General features: G+C 40.5%; 2 protein-coding genes across 3 annotated transcripts in view; both read left to right on the top strand.

Moving 5' to 3' along the window:
* Nucleotides 1-22702, top strand: part of LOC132535592 (zinc finger protein 709-like) — a 45751-nt gene extending 23049 nt beyond the window's left edge. Inside the window, exons 3-6 of the mRNA XM_060182168.1 lie at nt 7640-7769; nt 9939-10065; nt 10575-10632; nt 20220-22702. Of these exons, the coding sequence (XP_060038151.1) occupies nt 7755-7769; nt 9939-10065; nt 10575-10632; nt 20220-21339 (1320 nt within the window). The 5' untranslated portion in view covers nt 7640-7754 and the 3' untranslated portion in view covers nt 21340-22702. The remainder of the gene's footprint in view (nt 1-7639; nt 7770-9938; nt 10066-10574; nt 10633-20219) is intronic.
* LOC103127055 (zinc finger protein 709-like) overlaps nt 1-26891 on the top strand; it is a 1044365-nt gene that overhangs the window by 237194 nt on the left and 780280 nt on the right. The gene's annotated exons all lie outside the window — the stretch shown is intronic.

Raw genomic sequence — 26891 nt, 5'->3', positions numbered from 1 at the left:
AAATTATATTTTGTGGGCAACAGCATCATGGTTATACAAACAGACTCTCATGCCTGAGGCTCCTAAATCCCAGGTTCAATCCCCCCCACCACCATGAGCCTGAGCTGAGCAGTGCTCTGGTGTTTCTCTCTGTGTCTCTCCCTGCATTTCTCTCAAAAATTAAATAAATAAAATATTTTTTTAATTATATTTATTTTTATTGCTTGTTTGCCATGTGCATAGTCCTCAATTAAGGCAGGCCTCTACCACACTGGAGCTTCAGTGCTGGAGTGTCTTCTTTCTTTTTTTCTTCCAAACATTATAACATGGAGCTCTAAAAGCCTCAGTGATGAAAACATAAAAAGGTAAAGAAGTTAAGTTGTTCACTGAATGCTCTCCCAAACCTGACTCAGTGATGCTTGACCTGTTTCTCCACCTTTCCAAGTGCACTTCATAGTAACATCACTCTGTCATATGAGATTCCAGGGACTGTGTTCAGGACCTGATGATAGCAAAAACCTTTAATCACTGTACCAATGAATGTATAACATGCTAGTCCATGGAGGTGAGGTATTTGGTATGTTTGGTGATGAGACTATCACTGACTTCATAAAGTATGATCATGGATGTCTAATCTGCTATCTGTATGAAGTGTTTTTTCATATAAATAAATACACTGTATGTTTTAGTACTTGGTGACCTATGAAGATGTAATAGTGATATTCACTCAAGAGGAGTGGGCACTATTAAATTCTTCAGAGAAGAAACTCTACAGAAATGTGATATGTGAAAACTTTAGAAACGTTCAGTTGATAGGTAATTATGATATTCATTCATTTCTCAATGAAAAGACACTTTTTCCATTGTTCATCCAAAAATGGGCAGAGGATATGAACAAAACATTCACTACAGAGGAGATCCAAAAGACTAGCAAACATATGAAAAACTGCTCTAGGTTTGTCAGAGAAATGCAAATTAAGACAACACTAAGATACCACCTCACTCCTGTAAGAATGGCATACATCAAAAAGGACAGCAGGGAGTCGGGCTGTAGCACGGTGGGTTAAGCACAGGTGGCGCAAAGCACAAGGATCGGCATAAGGATCCCGGTTCGAACCCCGGCTCCCCACCTGTAGGGGGAGTCGCTTCACAGGCGGTGAAGCAGGTCTGCAGGTGTCTATCTTTCTCTCCCCCTCTCTGTCTTCCCCTCCTCTCTCCGTTTCTCTCTGTCCTATCCAACAATGATGACAACAACAATAATAACTACAACAATAAAACAACAAGGGCAACAAAAGGGAATAAATAAAATAAAATATTAAAAAAAAAAAGGACAGCAGCTACAAATGCTGGAGAGGTTGTGGGGACAGAGGAACCCTTTTACATTGCTGGTGGGAATGTAAATTGGTACAGCCTCTGTGGAGAGAAGTCTGGAAAACTCTCAGAAGGCTAGACATGGACCTTCCATATGATCCAATAATTCCTCCCCTGTGGTTATACCCCAAGGACTCCATAACACCCAACCAAAAAGAGGTGTGTACTCCTATGTTCATAGCAGCACAATTCATAATAGTTAAAACCTGGAAGCAACCCAGGTGCCCAACAACAGATGAGTGGCTGAGAAAGCTGTGGTATATATACACAATGGAATACTATGCAGCTATCAAGAACAATGAACCCACCTTCTCTGACCCATCTTGGACAGAGCTAGAAGGAATTATGTTAAGTGAGCTAAGTCAGAAAGATAAAGATGAGTATGGGATGACCCCACTCATCAACAGAAGTTGAGTAAGAAGATCTGAAAGGGAAACTAAAAGCAGGACCTGACCAAATTGTAAGTAGGGCACCAAAGTAAAAACCCTGTGGTGAGGGGTAGACATGCAGCTTCCTGGGCCAGTGGGGGGTGGGAGTGGGGAGTGGGTGGGAGGGATGGATCACAGTCTTTTGGTGGTGGGAATGGTGTTTATGTACACTCCTAGTAAAATGTAGTCATATAAATCACTAGTTAATTAATACGAAAGGGGGAAAATTAATTGTATTTCTAGAAGTTTTTCAAAACACAAATGAATCTTTTCAATATATAGGCTGTGTAATTGATATGCGGACTCTCTCAAAAGCCTAGACCAGGTAGATCAGAAGCAACCAATAGCACAGCTATATACAAGATACTGGGTACTGTACAGCAAACCCTAACAAAAGGACTTTTCAAAGTTAACCCAATTACCAAATAATGTGATGATAACATTAACTATCGATTGTCTTTTTGAACCCTAAGACAGCAGGAACCTCACATCTCCACTATAGAGCCTCTACTTCCCCCAGTCCTGGAACCCTTGGATAGGGCCCACTTTCCTGTATGCCTCTCCCAATCCATATCAAATAATACTGCATCTGCCGATCACAACCTAACCAACGCAACGATTGCCACCTCAACATGCTACACTTCAGACTGTGTCCAGAGACTTCACGTGTGGAATGACAACCCTTCAGCTTCATTACTCGGGTGAGACCTTTCCTTTCATAGTATACTCTAATTCCATCTCAGGTGGTTCACTCTCTAACAAAGTCCCAAAACCTAGATATACACCAGTTTCAGTGAAAGCAGTACTCTTTGGAAACATGAAAGAACTCACAGTGGAGAGAAGCCCTATGAATGTAAACAGTGTAGTAAAACATTCAGTCAACCCGGTGATCTTTGAAGACATGAAAGAACGCTCAGTGGAGAGAAACCCTATGAATGTAAACAATGTAGGAAAACATTCAGTCAATCCAGTAATCTTCGGACACATGAAAGAACTCACAGTGGAGAGAAACCCTATTAATGTAAACAATGTTTTAAAACATTCAGTCGATCCAGTCATCTTCAAACACATGAAAGAACTCACAATGGAGAGAAACCCTATGAATGTAAACCATATGAATGTAAACAGTGTATGAAAACATTCATTCACTCCAGTAATCTTCGGACACATGAAAGAACGCACAGTGGAGAGGAACCCTATGAATATAAACAATGTACAAAAACATTCATTGATGACAGTGTTCTTCGAAAGCATGAAAGAATCCACAGTGGAGAGAAGCCCTATGAATGTAAACAATGTAGGAAAACATTCAGTCAATCCAGTAGTCTTAGGACACATGAAAGAACGCACAGTGGAGAGAAGCCATATGAATGTAAATAATGTAGGAAAACATTCAGATGTTCCAGTACTCTTCGGAAACAGCTAGAATATTACACACTCGGGAAATTTTATTATTGCCTTACATACAACTTAATGTGTACTATAACAGTTGTCCCAATGGGATCACATAGTTGTGCCATATTTAAAAAAATCAAGTTTATTCCTTTCAAACAATGAAGTAATTTATATAAAGAAGCATGAGTAGGGGGCCGGGTGGTGGCAGACCTGGTTGAGTGTACATGTTACAGTGCATAAGAACCAGGGTTCAAATCCCTGTCCTCACCTGCAGAGGGAAAGCAGTGTTGCAGATCTGTCTTTCCTTTTCATTTTTATTTACTTTTAAAGTATTTTATGTGTGAGAGAGATGCAGAGAGAAACATCAGAGCACTGCAAAACTCTGGCTTATGGTGATGTGGGGGGATTGAACCTGGGACTCTGGAGCCTCAGGCATGAGAGTCTTTTTGCATAAACATTATGCTATCTACACCTCCCACCCCCACGCTTCTCTCTGGATTTCTGGCTGTCTCTATCCAATAAATAAATGTAAAGGTAATTTTAAAAAAGAAGGTTGAATGAAAATTTACATTGAAATCATAGCAGAAACAATTATTTAGAACTGGAAGAATCCTGAAAGATCAAAATCTTTGGAAAACTGGAATGAGCAATGAAGGTTTCTCTGGGCCTTGTGGCAAACCAAGATCCTGCTAAACTGCTATGAGTGGTTCCTCCAGCACTACTTAAGTTCCTAGCTTGGGCCAGAGCTTAAGATCCCCATAGCAGGGGCCTGGCAGTAGCACATGGCACAAAGTTCAAGGACCAGCTCAGTGATCTGGGTTTAACAACCCCCTGTCCACCTGTGTATGTGTGTGTGGGGGGGTCGCTTCACAAGCAGTGAAGTAGGTCTGCAGGTGTCTGTCTTTCTCCCTTTCTGTCTTCCCCTCTGCCCTGGCCTGCCAGGTTATCGATGGAAACCTAGGGTAGGGGGCGAGAGAATGGAGGGGACAAGAGACACGAAGAATGAGAGCAAGTCATGAGATCTGATGATCAAGCTCTGGAAATTTTATTTTGCAGCCACAATTTATGCACAAACGAGGAAGTTCTGCTAAGGTAGTGGGGGAGGGAGGTGGGTGAGCAACTTTCCAAACAGATGGTAATCTCAGTTCCAATGATCGGAATGTCCTCTCACCGGCTATATGAGAGTCTTAGCTAAGGCCTTGGCTCCTGGCATGTCCTCCCTTTTTACAATTTAAGTGAGGCGGGCAATTGAGGGTAAAAGCTAGGAATCTTTTCAAGAGATAAGTGGGCATTAACCAGAGGGGAGAAGTATTGACCTGATTTCTCCCGCGGGGTAAATATAGAACTGATCTTTCCGCATCTTATACGGCTCTTAGTGTCTTTTGGGGGAGGGGAGGAAGAGCCACTATTTCCAAGGTGAGGAAAACTCATGGCAAAGAGCTCTTCTTCTTATTCTAGCGTTTGCCCTTCTTCCGTAGCCAGTCAACAGCATCAGGTTGAGCCTGATGTAAAGTTTCGAGACCTCCTTTGAATCTGGAGAGGTGGCAGTCGTGCGAAGAGCTCTGATGACCAACACCAACCTCCATGCAAATCAGGTTTGCTTCACGGGGGACTCAGGCAGACTATAGGGTCCTCCTCCTGCAGTGCTTAGCCTTGCACCCCTTACCGGTGCCCACGCCATGCCAAGGTTGGCGTGCATAAATCTGAGTTTTATGCAGCTCCCAAAAGAGGTCTGTCACCCTCAGGTTCAGCCAAGCCTCTGTCAGCCAAATCAAGTCTGTGGTAATATATTTGTAAGGGTTTCGATGCCAAGGAGTCAGTTTGTTGTTTTATAAAACCAATAATCTTATTAAAAATAAAGGGTCCCAAGGTAATCATTAACAAAAGACTAATTGTCCCATAAGGGGCATCAAAGTGTCCTAGCACGCCACCAGCAAGTCTAAGGGAAGCATCAGTGGCTGTGATGTCCAGGGGAAGAAACACAGCACGTCTGGTCCTGTGGTGGTCATCAGCGCCAACTGATGAAATTTTTCTTCTTCATAGAGGGTCAGCTGTGGAACAAGCAAAACTTGGAGGCAAGGACCAGGTAGAGAAGAATTGACATGAAAATATAGGGTGGTGTACCAAAACACAAACAGAGGAGGTGCATACACATTAGAAGTCAAGGTGAGGTTCCTTGAACATGAGGAATATTGGGAGAAAATTGAGCAGTCAATAAACATGCTAGGATGAAGTCAGCAGTGGTAGGTCAGCACAAAGAGAAGACTTGGATAGGCTGGTGCAGTTAGCTGGAGTATATACTGCCATGGCGTCTTTTGTGGTAAGGACTTGCCAACAGGGACTCTGTGGATTTTGCAAAAGCAATAATGTTATCCACCATAATAAAAGGAAAACAAACATGGAAATCCAGCATGGAAAAAGGAAAAAATATATGTCTCTATTACTGGAGAAGTGGGTGGCTTTGTCAATGAGATACAATAAATGGACAATTCGAATTTTTGTAAATATTAAGGTTTAGTATAGTTACTACATTGACACTTTAGCCAACTGAATATTGGGGGGTGCATTCCCCTTCTTTTTTTATTAATTGAGCATAAGGATTTTAGTTTTTCTTGTTTTTTACAAGAAAATTAAATCTGGGGCGAGGGTCATTGGGAAGTTTTTATGGACACTTCCCATGGCTCCCTGTGAAGGAGAAGGAAGTAAGCCCATATCTTTAGCCGGCAGATCTTTAGAAAGAAGGACTTCTCCCTTATTAATAAGTTCTGTAATCTCTCAGGGTCAAGGTTTGACTCTAATTACTTCCTTTATAAGATTCAAATAAGAAAAGATAGTAATAGAGCCTTTTTCCGGTCCCAAAAAGTCATAGTACTCTTTTATTGCATCTTTTACTCTTTTCCACCTTTTTTCATCACTAAATCTCTCTTGGGGAAGCCAAAGGCAAACATCTCTAAGGAAAAGGAAAAAAATGAGCAAGATCTTTTTTCTTAACCCTTACTCCTCGTGCCTTGAGTGAGTCTTTAAGACTCTCAATAAACTTTTCCTGTGCACTGATTTCTTGTCCTTTGATATCGCCGTCCGCTTCCAGTTCTCTCCTTCGAACCGGGTGTGTTCGCGGCAATCTCTTACTTAATGAAACAACTGCAGTCCTCTTTTCTGATCAACGGTGTTCCTCACTGGATCCCCCGTGCCTTGGGCCCCACGTCTGGGCGCCAAACTTCCCCGGCCCGTGGGGTCATCAAACGGAGACCCTAGGAGGGGGAGTGGGAATGGGGTAGGACAAGAGACGCGAGAAATGGAGACAAGACAGGAGTCTGATCAAGTCTCATTTATTGAAAATTTTCACGTGTATTTAAGGATGGCTAGGTTGGGGAGGGTCTGCAGTAAACAGGGTTGCTATGGTTACCTAACCTTGGAATGCTCTTTCCTTGCCATCTATGGTCATGCCTGTCCGGCTAATTGTGGAGCTATCCCAGGAAGGAATGCAGCTGCAGAGGTTAAGTAAACATCTCTAGGAGGTTGGTGAGGGGTGGTCTTGCCTGCGTACGTGTCAGGCAGGCTTATGGTTGATGGAGATTTTACACAAGATGGAGTAGCCTGTTCCTCAAAACCAAGGTCCCTGAGGGGGCGGCTTCCTGCAGATCAAGAGCCCTTCTAGCAGGGAGCTAAGAAACTTATCTGTCAGGAGTCGGGGGGGTAGAGCAGCAAGTTAAGTGCACGTGGCACAAAGCACAAGGACCAGCAGAAGGATCCTGGTTAGGGAGTCACTTCACAGGCATGAAGAAGCTCTGCAGGTGTCTTTTCCCCTCTCTGTCTTCTCCTTACCAATGTGTCCTGCAACCCCACCCCACCCCCAGAGCTCTACCCCAATAGTGAAAGTTAGAAACAGGTTGAGGGTATGGATCAACTTATCAATGCCCCTGTCTACTGGAGAAGCTATAAGTCAGACCTGTCACTTTCTGCACCCCATAGAGATATTTGGTCCATACTCCCAGAGTGATAAAGAACAGGGAAACTTCCAGTGGAGGGGATGGGATCTGGCACTGTGGTGATGGGGATTCACCTAGTACATGTCCTACTGTTGGCCTGTCTTCCCACATAGTTATGGAGAAAATACTCGCTATCCTCTTCCTCTGATAGATAGGCATGAGAAAATGGATGAAAAAGTTCATTCTGGGCTGGTGAAACAGCAAAATGGCTGTGCAAATGACCATTATGCCTAAGATGCCTGGGGCTCTGAGCTCCTTGGTTCAATTTACACGGTCCTTGAGCTTCTCGCCATGTGTGCTTAACCTGTTGCACTATTACCTGACTCCCTAAAGGGACATCTTACAGCACATCAGGGCCCTGGAGCTTTTGGTATTAACTAATTCTGGAACTGGTGTGCCAGATATAAAAACTGTTTTCCAGTATTCCCTAGGTGTCCTGACTTTGTTTATCAATTTCCAGTTTTACATTTCCTGTAGGTGTAGTGCTTGTTGTCAAGCCAAGAGACCTGGCTTGTGGAGTTACATCACAGCCTGAAGATACTGCTTCTTTTAATTTTCTGGCCAGAAAAGAAATTGAGAGAAAGAAGGAGAAATGACAGTTTCTCAGGTAAATGACATATGCCAGATCTGATTCTTTTTTCCTCCTGAGAAAGTTGTATTTTAATTTACACATGCATTTTATGTTATGAGTGTTCATTTCACTGCTTCTGATTTGTCTGAATATTTCTCTTAAAAACTTATTTTGTTGGGAGTCGGGCTGTAGTGCAGCGGGTTAAGCGCAGGTGGCGCAAAGCACAAGGACCGGCATAAGGATCCTGGTTCGAATCCCGGCTCCCCACCTGTAGGGGAGTCACTTCACAGGCGGTGAAGCAGGTCTGCAGGTGTCTATCTTTCTCTCCTCCTCTCTGTCTTCCCCTCCTCTCTCCATTTCTCTCTGTCCTATCCAACAACGACAACAGCAATAATAACTACAACAATAAAACAAGGGCAACAAAAGGGAATAAATAAATAAAATAAATATTAAAAAAAAAAACTTATTTTGTCACCAGTCTTTGCTGCCATGATATGTAGATACAGATATTTGGTAGATATGACAAAAAGAGAGGAGGGAGGGAAAATGAAGAAGAAACACCACAGTACTGTTCCTCCATTGAATCTGGAATGTATGCTTTCTACTTTGTGTGTCACCATGAAGATCCTATTAAAGATCTTGAGTTTCATGCCCAGATACTGAGTTTCAATCCCTCACACCAAACAGAGATGTGAAGAGGGAAACTTCGTTAGTAGTACTCTTGTTTCTTTCCCTAGGTGTACAGATTTGGCAATTTTGATCTATACCCCCAGCCTGTTTGTTTCTTTCCTTACAAAGGTAGGGTTCAGGAGAGGTGTTGTAGGACACATTGATGAAGACATCCATCTAGAGTATTCAAGATGGAATCATAGCATCTGCAACCTAGTGACTAAAAGACAGACATAAAGTGAACCAAATGTTTAGTAAGCAGGAACCAGAAAGTAAGATTAGGGCAGATTAGAATAGGAATTTTAAGTATAATGAAGCTGTGTAGTCTTCTTTAATTAGTATTTTCCTATGGGCCCATGAATTCAGTAATTTTTGCTTGAGCTTGATAGTAACATGAAGATGGACTAAAAATATTATTTGGGAAGATGGCATCAAAGTTGAGAAAAGAACTAGGAAACTGGATTAAGGCAGGAGTAGTTCCCAAACTTCATAGTAATGACCAGTAATGATGGAAAGATATTAGAGGTCTTGGCCCATCATGTCTATGGGGAATTCCAAGAATTCCCTGACTAATGGTGCTCTCCTTTATCTCCTTTTATTTATTCAATTTTAAGGAGCAAGTATGTTTTTTTCTCTCTCTCACAAATAGATGCTTTTATTTTTGGATCTAATTCTAGACAGTAAGTATGTGCACTTTCTTGGAAGTTGTCCTGTAGTATCAGTCATGTGTCTTCCTTTTTTGTTTGTTTTTTTGTTTTAATTTTTTAATAAAATAGAAATATTGGCCAAACTATAGGTTAAGAGGGGTACATTTCAACACAGTTCCCACACCCACAACTCCATATTTAGTCCCCTTCCTTGATAGTTTCCCTGTGTTTTATCGCTCTGGGTGGATGGACCCAGAATCATTTTGGGGTGCAGAAGGTGGAAATTATGGCTTCTGTAATTGCTTCCCCGCTGAACATGGGTGCCTTCCATTTCTTTTAAGCCACAAACTGACCTCCAATTTAAGTCATTTTAAAAAGTTTTTCCTTATTTTTTTTTTAAGTTACATTTTCTTACTGCTTCTTTGCCATGTGCATGGTCCTCAGTTGAATCAGGCTTCTGCCACACGGGAGCTTCAGTGCTGTGCTGTCTCTCTCTCTTCTTTCTTTTTTTCTTCTGAACATTGTAACATGGAGCTCTAAAAGGCTCAGTGATGAAAACATAAAAAGGTAAAGAAATTAAGTTTTTCACTGACTGCTCTCCCAAACCTGACTCAGTGATGCTTAGACCTGTTCCTCCACCCTTCCAAGTGTACTTCATAGTAAGATCTGTCATGTGAGATTCTAGGGACTGTGTTCAGGACCTGGTGACAGCACAAAGCTTTTATCACTGTACCAATTAGTGTGTCACATGCTAGATCATGAGAGTGAGAGGTATTTGTTATGTTTGGTGATGAGACAATCATTGACTTCATAAAGTAGATCATGAATGTCTAATCTGCTGCCTGTATGAAGTGTTTTCTCATATAAATAAATACACTGTATGTTTTAGTGCTCAGTGACCTATGAAGATGTAACAGTGATATTTACTCAAGAGGAGTGGGCACTACTAAATTCTTCAGAGAAGAAACTCTACAGAAATGTGATGTGGGAAAACTTTAGAAACATTCTGTCAATAGGTAATTATGATATTCATTCATTTCTCAATGAAAAGACATTTTTTCCATTACTCAACAATGTATGCCAAGACATTGTTTGTGAAAGGGGCATGATTGTGATTGTGACTCATGAGGGATACAAAATTCAATATATATATATATATATATATATATACATATATATATATATATATATATATATAATATATATTTATTTATTTTTCCTTTGTTTTTGCCCTTCTTGTTTTATTGTTGTAGTCATTATTGTTGTTGTTATTGATGCCTTCATTGTTGTATAGGACAGAGAGAAATGGAGAGAGGAGGGGGAGACAGGGAGAGAGAAAGATAGACACCTCCAGACCTGCTTCACTGCTTGTGAAGCAACTACCCTGCAGGTGGGGAGCCGGGGGCTTGAACCAATACCCTTATGCTGGTCCTTGTGCTTTGCGCCACCTGCGCTTAACCGCTGCGCTACTGCCCGACTCCCAAAATTCAATATATTTTTATCCTAATATCTTTTGTATTTTTAGGACAGTTACAAGAGGATCATTCCATCAAAGAGCAGTACAACTACCAAGGAAGTAAAAGGTTTGTATCTCATTCATAATTATACTGTCCTACCCAGAAAGCTACTATGAACTTCTCTGTGATTTTATTTATTTATTTATTTATTTAAGAAAGGATAAATTAACAAAACCATAGGGTAGGAGGGGGGTACAACTCCTCACAATTCCCACCACCCAATCTCCATATCCCATCCCCTCCCCTGATAGCTTTCCCACTCTCCATCCCTCTGGGAGCATGGACCCAGGGTCATTGTGGGTTGTAGAAGGTGGAAGGTCTGGCTTCTGTAATTGCTTCCCCGCTGAACATGGGCATTGACTGGTTGGTCCATACTCCCAGTCTGCCTCTCTCTTTCCCTAGTAGGGTGGGTCTCTGGGGAAGCAGAGCTCCAGGACACATTGGTGGGGTCTTCAGTCCAGGGAAGCCTGGCTGGCATCCTGATGACATCTGGAACCTGATGGCTGAAAAGAGAGTTAACATACAAAGCCAAACAAATTGTCGAGCAATCATGGACCCAAAGCTTGGAATAGTGGAGAGGAAGTGTTAGGGGGATACTCACTGCAAACTCTAGTGTACTTCTGCTTTCAGGTATATATTTTGCAGTAGTTTATGGATACGTGTGAACATATGCTCTCTCTCACAGAAACTGGTGTATATCTAGGTTTGGGGAGTTTGTTAGAAAGTGAACCACCTGAGATGGAATTAGAGTGCCCTGGCCAGGGGGGCGAGAACAGGGGCTAGGAACCCTGGGACCTGGAATGAAAGGGACAGGAGACACTAAGAACGACAGCAAGACAGGATTCTGATCAAGCTGACAAATTTTATTGTGCTTACAGGTATTATAAGGCTTTGGGGAAGGGAGAGTGCAGGAGGAGTAGGGGGGGAGCAATTATCAGGGTGGAATGTTCCCTGCAACATACATAGCCGAAACTATGTCTATTAACTATAGCTATGTGGTGTGTCACTTGTTTTCTGATAAATGGCCTACCTGTGGGGTAATAGAAACTTATCTTGAGGGCTTTCATTGTTTCAAAGGCTTATCTTCTATTAAGCAGAGAATGGCTCTTGGTATCTCCTCCCTTCTTTTCAGTTTAACTGAGGCAGGCAATTGAGGGTGAGGGGTAGGACCTTAACAGCAGATTTGGTGGGCATTAAGCAGAGGTGGGAAGTATTGACCTGATTCCTCCCGTGGGGTAAATACAAAACCAATCTTCCCGCATCTTATAAGTCTCTTGGTGTCTTTTGGGGAGTGGAGGGAGAGCCACGGTTTCCAGGGTGAAGAGAACTTCAAGGCAAACAATTTTTGTTGCTGACACCAACCTCCATGCAAATCAGGTTTGCTTCACGGGGGACTCAGAGGCGGACTATAAGGTCCTCCCCCTGCAATGCTTAGCCTTGCACCCCTTACTGGTGTCCTTGCCCTGCCAAGGTTGGATGTCTCAATGCATAATTTTGAGTTTTATGCCATCCAAAAAGGAGGTCTGTCACCCTCAGGTTCAGCCAGGCCTCTGTCAGCCAAATCAAGTCTGTGATAATATATTTGTAAGGGTTTTGATGCCAAGGAGTCAATTTGCTGTTTTATAAAATCAGTAATCTTATTGAAAGTAAAGGGTCCTAAGGTAATCATTAACAAAAGACTAATCAGGGATCCCATAAGGGGCTCTGTAGTGACTCAAGACTATTTGTGGTGGAGTCTATAACCTGTTGTCATTTGTCAGTAAATTCATGGGAGGAATATATAGAGTGTCCTAGCGTGCCACCAGCAAGTCTAAGGGAAGCAGTCAGTGATTATGATGTCCAGGGGAAGAAACACAGCACGACTGGTCTTCTGGTGGTCGTCAGCGCCAACTGATGAAATTTTCTTCTTCATAGAGGATCAGCTGTGGAACAAGCAAAACTAGGAGGCAAGGACCAGGTAGAGAAGAATTGACATGAAAATATAGGATGGTGTTGTACCAAAACACAGAGGAGGTGCATACACATTAGGTGAGGTTCCTTAAACATGAGGAATATTTTGAGAAAAGTGAGCAGTCAATAAACATGTAAAGATGAAGTCAGCAGTGGTAGGTCAGCAGAAAGAGAAGACTTGGATAGGCTGGTGAGGTTAGCTGGACTATATACTGCCATGGCGTCCTTGTGGTAAGGACTTGCCAACAGGGACTGTGGATTTTGCAAGAGCCATAATCTCATCCACCATAATAAAAGGAAAACAAAACATGGACATCCAGTGTTGAAAAGAGAAAGAAGAAATATGTCTCTATGGCTGGGAGAGTGGGTGGCTTTGTCAATGAGATACAATAAATGGACAATTCGAATTTTTGTAAATATTAAAAAGGTTTAGTATAGTTACTTCATTGACACTTTAGCCAACTGAATATTGGGGGGTGCATTCCCCTTCTTTTTTATTTATTGAGCTTTTAATGTTCTAAAGGAAACAAAAATACATAGATTGGATGTCTATTGAAGCAAAACAGAGCATATGGCTCTTCAGGTTTTTGAGCTTTTTCTTGTTTGAGCTGTAGCCCACATAAATTTGGAAAAAATACTGAGAAAAAAGCAAAAATGTTTTTGTTTACTGAACATGGGCAGGTGAATTACATCAATCTGTCAGAGAGCATTGGCTTTTATCAATGGAGATTAATCTTACAAGTCTGAATAGCAGGATCTTAATTAAACAATGTAGGAGCCAGTAAAGTGCTCTTACTATGACAGGTCAAGCGTTAAAATTTTAAGACGTTTGTAAAAAAAATGAGAAAAATTTTAGGATATGAGTGACTTTAGGAGTCATCACACACCCATAAATAAAAAATGAAAAATGTTTAGTTTTAAATCTTACCATATGAGCAGTCAGTTCTTCATGTGCAGATGTACCTATAATTATTTACTTAGGGAGAGAACTTGTACCAAGTTAATTGATGATCTAATGATTAGAATTGGCTTGAGTTCTTTTATATGATTTTAGAAGGCTCTTTATTAAAATATACCAATATGTTATAGAAAGTCAATACATAATGTGTTGATGTGATAAAATGTTTACCATTTTTTAGCATTATTTTCAACTGATCAGTTTAAGCACACTATTATAACTTAGTTTACTAAGATCGTTACTCATCACAAAGCTATCATGAGTAAGCGTAGATATAAAACTCTTAATAGATTTTGCTCTTTAGAACTCTAATGTGCAACTTAAAAGGCTAAAATAAAACCTCATAGCTTAAATGTTCAAAATACTCATTTTGTTAAATCAGGATTTGCCAAAACAAATCTCCTATCAGACCAGAAACACCATGTATTAACTTAATTTATTAAGAATAAACCTGACAGTGTCTTAAAACAAATCAGATAAATTTTTTACTCTCTAAAAGAACTAATTAAAGTTTGACATATAGAATATTTGCTCTCAAAAGCCAATGATTTTTTTTCCCCCTTTTGTTGCCCTTGTTGTAGCTTCGTTGTGGTTATTATTATTGCCCTTGTTGACGCAATTCGTTGTTGGATAGGACAGAGAGAAATGGAGAGAGGAGGGGAAGACAGAGAAGGGGAGAGAAAGACACCTGCAGACCTGCTCCACCGCCTGTGAGGCGACTCCCCTGCAGGTGGGGAGCCGGGGGCTCGAACCGGGATCCTTACGCCGGTCCCTGTGCTTTGCGCCACATGCGCTTAACCCACTGCGCCACCGCCCGACCCCAAAAGCCAATGATTTTTGTAGTCTTTCTAAATAAGGGAGTTATCTCAGTAACAAACTCCTTTATCAAAAGGAATAATTCACTGTAAAAGCAAAAGTAACTAGCTCATGAGTAAGATTAAAAAAAAATCTCTTACCAAGTTTTGAAATAAAAATTTTACTGGAGCTTTTTTGTCTATATCAGACATAAAACTCTTAACTTTTTACCTAATCTCTCTTATGTTTTAATATCTAAAGTTCTTTCTCAGGGAAACCAGGGACATACCTCTTGAATAAAATGTAAAAAGGTTAGCTTAAACATCTATACAGCTCTACATTAGGCTGCCCCATATTTATTTGATAAGTTTTATTTGGAAAATTTTTTTTACATATCTTATTTAAATTAAACCTCATTTATCAGAGCAAAAGCCTCTGGCATGTAAATAGTTAACATAAACATTGTGTTATCTTTTACTAACCCAAGCCAGTTTTGCCTGTTTAGTTGAGGAAGTATTTTAAAAAACTTTTTTTTTTTTTAAGTCACTTAAACAATTTTAAGTAAAATGTTAAACTTTGTTAGGATCTTTGCTTATCACAGAGTTATCACACCCTTAGGGCAGCTATGAACAAGGGTGGGTACACAACTTAATTGATCTTTCACTTTGATTTGGATAGGTAACTTAAAAAGCTAAGATAAACCTCATAGCTGAAATGTTCAACATAAATTTTTACTCTTAACATTTCTTTTAGATGACCATTTTGCACTAAATAATTTTGTTGAATCACATCTGCCAAATAAAAATTGTTATCAGGCCAGGAATAGCATGTTTAACCCTTTTTTCCTGGCAAGGCCACTGCTCTACAATGACTTGGTTATTAGAAAGCCAGTTCAAGCATGGTATTTGTTACAAACAGTGGCAGTTGGTATTGGGGTGCTGGTAAGATTTACGATTCTCACAAGAGTGAGAGAGACTGCAGAGGCATTTTACCATGCCTAGAGATCTCAGAAAATCTTTTAACTAATGAATTGATGTTGATATTAGCTATCAGAAGGATGAAACTGTCATATATTTTAGTCCGATAAAGGTGTGCCAACTCTATTAGTCGGGATCTTTAAAACCACATTTAGCTTAACTAAATCGTATTTAAAACTTAAAACAAAGTTTAGTTACTTAGGGGTTAACACACATTAATGGAAACAAGGTTAGCACACAGACCTAAAACAGACATTCTTGGTGAAAAGAAAATTTTTCCCTTTGAAAAGCGGCTTTTGGATTTCTAACTCACAGCCTCTCCACCACCACCCCCCCAGGGGTGTTTGTGGCTTAGGGGATGATTGACTGAAGTCTTTGCCAATCTGTGGAGCAGGAGCTCTGTGTCGTGATTGGCTGCGTAGACAGAACAGGAGGGCTTAGTTTACCGCCACACATGGAGAAGCTCGGAGAAAAATCTTTTAAAGTTCTTTTTCTGGGCTAAGGTACATTTTAGTGTTTTAAAGAAACAAATCATTAAATTTCTATCAAAAGTGTGTGCTGGTTCTCTGATTAGTAGCTTCTAAGTTAAAGAGAACATTTTGTTTGATTGAATTCATTCTTTCTTTAAAGAATAGCTTGCTAGCCAGATAAGATCTCACTCAGAATTGGTTTAACACTTTCTAAGAGCTCTGGGGGAAGCCAGAGGGAAAAGGCTGCATCTTTTTTGGCTGGCTAGTTTTAAGATAATGCCAAATCAAGAGCCACAGATTTTTAACTAATTGCAAATGCTCTCGTTTTTCTTCTACTAATTTTTTAAGGGAAGCTATTTTTTGTGCTAGTTGAGTTTTAGCCTTGGTGGTATAGTAATTAATATTTGCCAAGTCGAGGACCGGAGCACAAAACAGAGGGGTGATGGCGTAAGGAGGCGGTTTGGACAAGGAAGAGCGTAGGGGTGACTGGTCAGGAGTACGATATTTGGCCATCTCTTCATCAAGGGATAAGGCCTCTTCAGGAGAAAGACTATAATCAGTCCCTTCTTTGGCGGGGGGTCTTAAGGTTGTCAAAGAGGGGCAAATCTTAACAGGAGGGCACTTAGCAGGCGGCCTCAGGGGCGGGGTCTCCTGACTCAGAAATGGGAATAGAGACAGACTCACAAACAGAAGGTGGCTGGGAGTGTCCCTGTAAGACTTTTTCTCCCTCTCTCATGACTCCCTGTACATCAGGACAATCTTTATAGTCTTTGAGTATATCATTTACTAAATTTCAATAAGAAAAAGCCTGGACTGGAATCTTTTCTGGACCAAAGGTCTCATAAAAATCTCTTAAACAGTTTCCTACTCTAGCCCATCTTTTTTCATCAATAGTCCCCGCTAAGAGAAACCACAGACAAACATCACTTACAAAATAAAAAAAACTTCTTGAGATACTTTTTCTTAACTCTTACTCCTTGTGTCTTGAGGGACTCCCTGAGTCCTTTAATAAACAGATATTGTTTACTAAATGCCTGTCCCATGGTAGTGCTTACCTCGCCACTGTGACACTCCTCCAGATGCGACTCATGGCTGGGCAGCTCCGTGGTGATCAATGTGAGCTGGTGCATTACCTGCTAGCCGCGGTGGCTCAGTGAATTCAGATAGGCCTATCCATTCTAGCAGTGGTGTTCCAAAGGTCTCCAGAAGGCTTCTTCGCCCCACGTTTGGGCGCCAGATGCTCCAGCCAGTGGGGCGAGAACAGGGGCTAGGAACCCTGGGACCTGGAATGAAAGGGACAGGAGACACTAAGAACGACAGCAAGACAGGATTCTGATCAAGCTGACAAATTTTATTGTGCTTACAGGCATTATAAGGCTTTGGGGAAGGGGGAGTGCAGGAGGAGTAGAAGGGGGGGAGCGATTATCAGGGTGGAATGTCCCTTGCAACATACATAGCCGAAACTATGTCTATTAACTATAACTATGTGGTGTGTCACTTGTTTTCTGGTAAATGGCCTACCTGCGGGGAAATAGAAACTTATCTCGAGGGCTTTCATTGTTTCAAAGGCTTATCTTCTATCAAGCAGAGAATGGCTCTTGGCATTAGAGTATACTATGAAAGGAAAGGTCTCACCCGAGTAATGAAGCTGAAGGGTTGTCATTCCACTCGTGAAGTCTATGGACACAGTCTGAAGTGAAGCATGTTGAGGTGGCAATCATTGTGTTGATTAGGTTGTGATTGGCAGATGCAATATTATTTGATATGGATTGGGAGAGGCATACGGGAAAGTGGGCCCTATCCAAGGGTTCCAGGACTGGGGGAAGTAGAGGCTCTATAGTGGAGATGTGAGGTTCCTGCTGTCTTAGGGTTCAAAAAGACAATCGATAGTTAATGTTATCATCACATTATTTGGTAATTGGGTTAACTTTGAAAAGTCCTTTTGTTAGGGTTTGCTGTACAGTACCCAGTATCTTGTATATAGCTGTGCTATTGGTTGCTTCTGACCTACTTGGTCTAGGCTTTTGAGAGAGTCTGCATATCAAATACACAGCCTATATATTAAAAGACTCAGTCTGTGCTTTAAAAAACTTCGAGACATACAATTAATTTTCCCCCTCTCGTATTAATTAACTAGTGATTTATATGTCTACATTTTACTAGGAGTGTACATAAACACCATTCCCACCACCAAAAGACTGTGATCCATCCATCCCACCCACTCCCCACTCCCACCTCCCACTGGCCCAGGAAGCTGCATGTCTACCCCTCACCACAGGGTTTTTACTTTGGTGCGCTACTTACAATTTGGTCAGGTCCTGCTTTTAGTTTCCCTTTCAGATCTTCTTACTCAAGTTCTGTTGATGAGTGGGATCATCCCATACTCATCTTTATCTTTCTGACTTAGCTCACTTAACATAATTCCTTCTAGCTCTGTCCAAGATGGGTTAGAGAAGGTGGATTCATTGTTCTTGATAGCTGCATAGTATTCCATTGTGTATATATACCACAGCTTTCTCAGCCACTCATCTGTTTTTGGGCACCTGGGTTGCTTCCAGGTTTTAGCTATTATGAATTGTGCTGCTATGAACATAGGAGTATACACCTCTTTTTTGGTTGGGTGTTATGGAGTCCTTGGAGTCCTGTGATTTTTTTTTATCTTCATGATTTTCAAAATGAATGGACCCTTATGTGTTCCAAAGTTTGTGCTCTTTAGTATTTGAGCTATTGCTTGGCTACTGCTATAATACAATCTTTTTTTTAATAACATTTTTATATTTATTTAATTATTCCCTTTTGTTGCCATTGTTGTTATTGATGTCTTTGTTGTTGCATAGGACAGAAATAAATGGAGAGGGGGTCGGGCGGTGGCGCAGTGGGTTAAGCGCAGGTGGCGCAAAGCACAAGGACCGGTGTAAGGATCCCGGTTCGAGCCCCCAGCTTCCCACCTGCAGGGGAGTCGTTTCACAGGCAGTGAAGCAGGTCTGCAGGTGTCTATCTTTCTCTCCCCTTCTCTGTCTTGCCCTCCTCTCTCCATTTCTCTCTGTCCTATCCAACAACGAATTGCATCAACAAGGGCAATAATAATAACCACAACGAAGCTACAAGGGCAACAAAAGGGGGGAAAAATGGCCTCCAGTAGCGGTGGATTCATGGTGCAGGCACCGAGCCCAGCAATAACCCTGGAGGAGGAAGAAAAAAAAAAAGAAATGGAGAGAGATGGGTAAGACAGAGGAGGACAGAAAGATAGACACCTGCAGACCTGCTTCAGCATCTGTGAAACTACTCCCCTGCAGGTGGGGAGCCAGGGGCTCAAACCCAGATCTTTATACTGGTCTTTGCACAGTACACCCTGTATGCTTAAACCATTGCACTACTGCCCAACTCCCTATTATACAATCTTTTTTTTAAAATATTTATTTTTATTCCCTTTTGTTGCCTTTGTTGTTTTTTTATTGTTGTAGTTATTATTGTTGTTGTCATTGTTGGATAAGACAGAGAGAAATGGAGAGAGGAGAGGAGGAGAGAAACATAGACACCTGTAGACCTGCTTCACCGCCTGTGAAGCGACTCCCCTGCAGGTGGGGAGCTGGGGTTTGAACTGGGATCCTTATGCCAGTCCTTGTGCTTTTCTCCACCTGCGCTTAACCCACTGCGCTACAGCCCAACTCCCCAATACAATGGTTTTAAAAGAGAATTTATTATGACTGATATAAATAGATAATTCTTAAAGTAGTTCATAAAAAAATATTCACATGAATAGCTTCTGCAGTAGTTGGTAATTGACTCAAATAATGATGGGTGTAATGTATAAACCTGAGGTTCTCATTTAAATCACTGGCATACATGTAAGAAAATGGTTTTCTGGATTATCATTTCTTTCCACTGATGACAAATTCTCTGACACAGATAAGAAAGAAATGGAAGTTTTTAGAAATATGTCAGGGGGAAGTCTTGTGGTAGTGCAATGGGTTGAGGTCTCATGGCGCAAAGTGAAAGGATTGGTAGGAGTATCCTGGTTTGAGCCCCCCAGCTCCCCACCTGGAGAGCGTCACTTCACAGGTGGTGAAGCAGGTCTGCAAGTGTCTATCTTTCTCTACCCCTCCTCTCTGTTATCCCCTTCTCTCTCCATTTATCTCTGTCATATTCAGCAACAACAACAAATATCCCCAACAATAAAACCAACAAGGAGAACAAAAGGGAGTAAATAAATAAATACAATATTTCTGTCAGCATATTTTTGGTAGTGGTTTAACTCACGTATTATACTATTTAGTATTTAACATCTTTTAATTGAGTTTTTTTCTTTAACTGAGAGCCTTTATATAATTTATTATTTATTTTATATAATTTATTATTATTTTGTCCGTACAAACATTTTTAGTCAAATGTATTGATAATGTCTATGATTTTTGGTCATTATATAATAATGACCTGAATTTTCTTAATAAAGTTCATTTTTTTCATTACAATATCATTAAGTAAATTCTCACTGCTTTCCAGTAATATAGTGGAAATCTCTGAGGCCAAAGAACAAAGTCAAAATGGTGGGAATCCTCAAGAATGTGAAGTATACAACAAAGAATTGACTCATTCCAGTCAGCTTAAAAAACAGAAAAGAATTCCTATTGGAAAGAAATCTTATCAACGTAAACATTGTAGTAAAACATTCAGTCAAACCGGTGATCTTCAGAGACATGAATGTAAACAATGTAGGAAAACATTCAGTTATTCCAGCAAACTTCAGATACATGAAAGAACTCACAGTGGTGCGAAGCCTTATGAATGTAAACATTGTAGTAAAACATTCAGTGAAAGCGGTACTCTTCGGAAACATGAAAGAATTCACAGTGGAGAGAAACCCTATGAGTGTAAACAATGTTGTAAAACATTCAGTCGATGCAGTTATCTTCGGATACATGAAAGAACTCACAGTGGAGAGAAACCCTATGAATGTCAACAATGTAGGAAAACATTCATTCACTCCAGTAATCTTCGGACACATGAAAGAACGCACAGTGGAGAGAGGCCATATGAATGTAAACAATGTAGGAAAACATTTAGTGATAACAGTGCTTTTCGGAAACATGAAAAAATGCACAGTGGAGAGAAGCCCTATGAATGTAAACAGTGTAGTAAAACATTCAGTGAAAGTGGTACTCTTCGGAAACATGAAAGAATGCACAGTGGAGAGAAACCCTATGAGTGTAAACAATGTTGTAAAACATTCAGTCGATGCAGTAATCTTCGGGTACATGAAAGAACTCACAGTGGAGAGAAACCCTATGAATGTCAACAATGTAGGAAAACATTCATTCACTCCAGTAATCTTCGGACTCATGAAAGAACGCACAGTGGAGAGAGGCCATATGAATGTAAACAATGTAGGAAAACATTTAGTCAATCCAGTCATCTTCGGATACATGAAAGAACTCACAGTGGAGAGAAACCCTATGAATGTAAACAATGTAGGAAAACATTTAGTGATAACAGTGCTCTTCGGAAACATGAAAGAACGCACGGGGGAGAGAAACCCTATGAATGTAAACAGTGTAGTAAAACATTCCTTCTATCCAGTCATCTACGGAGACATGAAAGAACCCACAGTGGAGAGAACTTCTAGGAATGGAAACAATGTAGTAAAGCCTTTGGTGATTCCTCTACTCATCAGTTACTTTAAAGAACTCACACTGGAGATAAAGCCATGAATATACATGATGCAGTGGAACATTCAGTCAATTCAGTCCTCTTTAATCACAAGAAATAATGCACAATGGAGAGAAACCCTAGTATTATAGACAATACAGAAATCCTTTCAGTTCTTCCACGACTCATAGAGCATATGAAAATAAGCACAGTGTTATTTAAACAGTGAGTTTGGTAATCTTCAGTCACATGAAAGTGCTCACAGGGCATTGAAAACATTAAGTAAAGTTTTCAAAATAATTAGAGATCGTATTTTCTTTTTTTATTTTTAATACTCCCTTTTGTTGCCCTTGTTTTATTGTTGTAGTTATTATTGATGATGTTGTTGGATAGGACAGAGAGAAATGGAGAGAGGAGGGGAAGACAGAGAGAGTGAGAGAAAGGTAGACACCTGCAGACCTGTTTCACCACCTGTGAAATGACGCTTCTGCCGATGGGGAGCCGGGGACTCGAACCAGGATCCTTACACTGGTCCTGGTGCTTTGTGCCACATGTGCTTAACCCGCTGCACTGCTACCTGACTCTCAAGATCATATTTTCTTATATGATCTATCTAAATATGTATTTATTCATGTAGAATGATAGGAAGAGATACAGATAGACTCAGACTTCACTTTACTACAGGTCTGTGCTGCTGGGGATTGAACTTGGGACTTCCTGCTTGAGAGTCTAAAGCTATATTATTGTACCACCTCCTGGAATATCTTCATCTTCAATTCTAATACATAGGAAAGCCCACTAGGTACTGAAAGTCTATTAATGTGAAAATGATTAAATATTTAAATACAGTGACATTTTTCACACATAGGAATGCAGTAGCATTAGAAACAAGGCCTTGGGCCTGGGTGGTGGTGCACCTGGTTGAGTACATATGTTACAATGTGCAAGGATCCAGGTTGAATCCGTTGATCCCCACCTGCTATGGGATAGTTTCATGAGTGGTGAAAGTAGGGCTGTAGGTGTCTCTCTGTCTTTCTCCCTCTGCATGTCCCTCTTCCTCTCCATTTCTGGTTGTCTCTATCAAATAAAAAGAAGTTAATAAAAAATAAAGAAACAAGACTGTATCGGTGTAGATACTATGGAAATACTGGACTACTAAAAACTTGTACATAAGAGACAGCCATTGATGATAAATCAGACCTCTTACCTTCTGCACCCCATAATGATCCTGGGTGCATACTTCCAGAGAGATAAAGGCAGGAAAGCTATCAACGGAGGGGATTGGATATGGGAGTTCTGGTGGTGGGACTTTTGTGGAATTGTACCCCTCTTATCCTATCTTATCTCTTATGCATATTTTTCTTGGAAGTTGTATTGGCTTCCAAGATTGTGATTGATGACCTTTTTTTACTTGGAAATGTAGAGTTCTCATCTTTGTATCAATAGTCTTCATTATTTTATGAAGGAACAACATTTTTTTAAAGAATTTATTTATGAGAAAGAGAAAAGAGTGAAAGAACCAGACATCACACTGGTACATATGCTGCCTGGGATTGAACTCAGGACCTCATGCTTGAGAGTTCTATGCTTTATCCACAGTGCCACCTCCTGGATCAGAGGAACAACATTTTATTTATCTTCTCTAGCATATGTTTATGTTCAGATGATCTCATGAATGTTTTAAAATGCAGTACAAAGATGTGATTTTGCAAACTATACATTGATATTCTGTTTCTCAGCCTGGTGTAACACCTGTTTTACTTGCTGCACATAAAAACAATTAGGAAATGGTAGAATTTTTAATAAGCATGTGAGAAATTTACATGTATATGATAACATTTGAGCACCAACGAAGTGAATCCTGTGGGCGAGAGGCTTGTCTAATTCCCCTGGAAGCACAGGGAGTTGTTGAGTGCACTATTCTGCCCTAATACAGTAAAGACTTTGAGGGAGAGGCGGCTTTGGTTCCTTTAGACACAGGGAGTTGGAGGCCATACTCAACAACATGAACACAGCGAATCCTGGGGAGGGAGACTGACTCATAATTTTTTACTATACAAGTCTCACTTCTTTGGTTAGGTTTATTCCTAGATATTTTATTTTATTTATTTTTTTCTATTCTTTTTAAAAATTTACTTCTTTATTGGGCAATTAATGTTTTACATTCAACAGTAAATTCCTAGATATTTTATTGTTTTTGTTACTATAGTAAAAAGAGTTGATCTGGATGAAAAAAGTTTCTTCTTTGCCGCATCTACTGTGAGAATGAAGACCATTCTCAGCAATCAGACCATCAGTATTCCAGAGAATGTCAATATCTCTCTGAAGGGCCTCATGGTCACCTTGAAGGGCCACAGATGCACCCTATGGAGGGACTTAAACTACATCAACGTAGAGCTCAGTCTCCTTGGAAAGAAAGAAAAAGAAGCAGCTCCAAGTTGACAAATGGTGGGGAAATAGAAAGGAACTGGCTACTGTTCACACTGTCTTCAGCCATGTACAGAACATGATCAAGGGAGTTACAAGGGAGAGACCACTGACTCAAGGATGTGGCCTTAGAATTGTCTCAGGAGGGAGTCAGGTGGTAGCACAGTGGGTTAAGCACACATGGCGCAAAGCGCAAGGACCAGCTTTTGCCCCGGCCAGCAGGGCGGTGAGCAGGGGCTAGGAACCCAATGAGACCTGAAATGATAGGGAGAAGAGAAACGAAGAACGACAGCAAGTCAAGTTTCTGATCAAGCTGTAAATTTTATTGTGAGCACAGGCATTATAAGGCTTTGGGGGAAGGAGGGGGGAAGTGCTGGAGGAGGAGGAGGGGGAGCAGTCTTCAAAGGGGGAATGTTCCTTGCAACATACAATGGATGAAATCATGTTTGCTACCACAACTATGTGTTGTGTCACTGTTTCTGATAAATGGTCTACCTGAGGGGAAAATGGCCTGCCCAGGGGGAAATGAAACTTGTCTCGAGGGCTTCCATTGTTTCAAAGGTAATCATCTATCAAGCAGAGAAATGGCTCCTGGCAAGCTTTAAGGATTCTGGTTCCAGACCTCAGCTCCCCACCTGCAGAGGAGTCGCTTCACAAGCTGTGAAACAGATCTGCAGGTGTCTTATCTTTTTCTTCTTCTCTCTGTCTTCCCCTCCTCTCTCCATTTCTCTTTGTCCTACCCAACAATAATGACATCAACAACAACGATAATAACTACAACAATAAACAACAAGAGCAACAAAAGGGAAAATAAATAAATACGAAAAAAAAAGAATTGTCTCAGGAAGAGTGATAGTATCTGGACTAGGCAAGAAAGAGCTTACACCCATAGGATGTTACAAAACTATGGAGAGGTGGTCTTCTTAGGTGAGGAGATTTCATAAGGAGTACTACTATATATATGACCAGCTTCATACAGATATTTGGAAACTTTTGCAACAATTCATTCATATTCCAAAGTAAAGATAGTTTTTAAAAAAAATATTGTGTAGCCCTTGTTTTTTAATTGTTGTAGTTATTATTATTGTTATTTTTGGATAGGACAGAGGAGGGGAAGACAGTGAGGGGGAGATAAAGATAGAAACCTGCAGACCTGCTTCACTGCCTGTGAAGTAACTCCCCTGCATGTGGGGAGCTGGGGGCTCAAACCGGGATCCTTGAGCCAGTCCTTATTTATTTTTATAAATAGCAGTGTTTGGGGGCTGAGCAGTTGCTGCACTCAATTAAGAGCACATGCTGTCATGTGAAAACATTTGAGTTTAAGCCCCAGCTGCCCACCTGCAGGAGAGAAGCTCTATGAGTGATGAAGTGGCGCTGCAGTCTCTTTCCTCCATGTCCCTCCCCTCTCAATTTTTTTCTGTTCCACAAAAAAAAAAGAGAATAATTTAACATCACAGCAGATGAACAGAGAGATATTCAGCAGACTGTGTACAGTGGTGAAGAGTGAGTGCCATTAGTACAGAACTCCTAATTGGGGGATGACAAACTCTGCAGACAGTGATGGTCATATAGTATTGTGAATTCTGAAAGCTCATGGAGAGTACTATTTGAAGTTTTAAAATACTACATTATATACCTAAATTAAAGTTTAAAACAGGGCAACATATGTTTATAATACTGTGGTGGTTATCCTTGGGAAAGCATGGATTTGGGGGTGGAGGAGGAACAGAACTGTGGCAGTGTGCCTGATGGGGAACTATATCCCTGTAATCTGATGATCATGTCAGCCATTAGGAACACAAATGAGAAATAAAATATAGACAACAAAGCCAACCATGATGCTCAGCAATTTCTTATTTATTTATTTATTTACTAATGTTTTACATTCAACAGTAAATACAATATAGTTTGTACATGCATATAGTTTATATTTATAGTACAAATATAGTTTATATTATAGTACAAATATAGTTTGTACATGCATAACATTCCCCAGTTTCCCATTTAACAATACAACCCCTACTATGTCATTTATCATCCTTCACGGACCTGTATTCTCCCCACCCATCCACCCACCCCAGAGTCTTTTACTTTGGTGCGATATGCCAATTCCATTTCAGGATCTACTTGTGTTTTCGTTTCTGATCTTGTTTTTCAACTTCTGCCTGAGAGTGAGATCATCCCATATTCATCCTTCTGTTTCTGACTTATTTCACTCAACATGATTTTTCATAACATGAATTATTCAAGGTCCATCCAAAATCTTTTTGATATACTGCTGTATCCGGTTGGCTAGAATTTTGTTCAATATTTTCGCATCTATGTTCATCAGAGATACTGGTCTGTAGTTTTCTTTTTTAGTTGTGTCCCTGTCTGCTTTTGGTATCAGGGTGATGTTGGCTTCATAGAAGCTTGCAGGGAGAGACATTCCAATGTCTTCAATCTTCTGGAAGACTTTTAAAAGTAGAGGTATTAGTTCTTCTTTGAAGCTTTTGTAGAATTCATTTGTAAAACATTCTGGTCCAGGACTTTTATTTTTGGGGAGATTTTTGATAACTGTTTCAACTTCATTAGCTGTGACGGGCCTGTTCATGTTATCCACTTCCTCTTTACTTAATTTTGGAAGTTGGTAGGTATCTAGGAAATTGTCCATTTCTTCCAGGTTCTCTAGCTTGGTGGCATAGCTATCAGGGGAGGGGATGGGATATGGAGATTGGGTGGTGGGAATTGTGTGGAGTTGTACCCCTCATACCCTATGGTTTTGTTAATTTATCCTTTCTTAAATAAAAAATAAATTTAAAAATATATATCAATATCTGGGAATTGGGTGGTAGCACAGGGGTTAAGCGCACGTGGCACAAAGTACAAGGAACAGCATAAGGATCCCAATTTGAGCCTTTGGCTCTACACCTACAGGGGAGTTGCTTCACAGGCAGTGAAGTAGGTCTGCAGTTGTCTTTCTCTCCCCCTCTCTGTCTTCCCCTCCTCTTTCCATTTCTCTCTGTCCTATCCAACAACGATGACATCAATAATTACAACAATAATAACTACAGTAATAAAACAACAAGGGCATCAAAAGGGAATAAATAAATATATATCAAT

The sequence above is a fragment of the Erinaceus europaeus genome, chromosome 23 (assembly GCF_950295315.1).
Source record: "Erinaceus europaeus chromosome 23, mEriEur2.1, whole genome shotgun sequence".
Lineage (NCBI taxonomy): Eukaryota > Metazoa > Chordata > Mammalia > Eulipotyphla > Erinaceidae > Erinaceus > Erinaceus europaeus.
The sequence above is the reverse complement of the archived record's forward strand: the minus strand, read 5'-3'. Positions and strand labels throughout refer to the sequence as shown.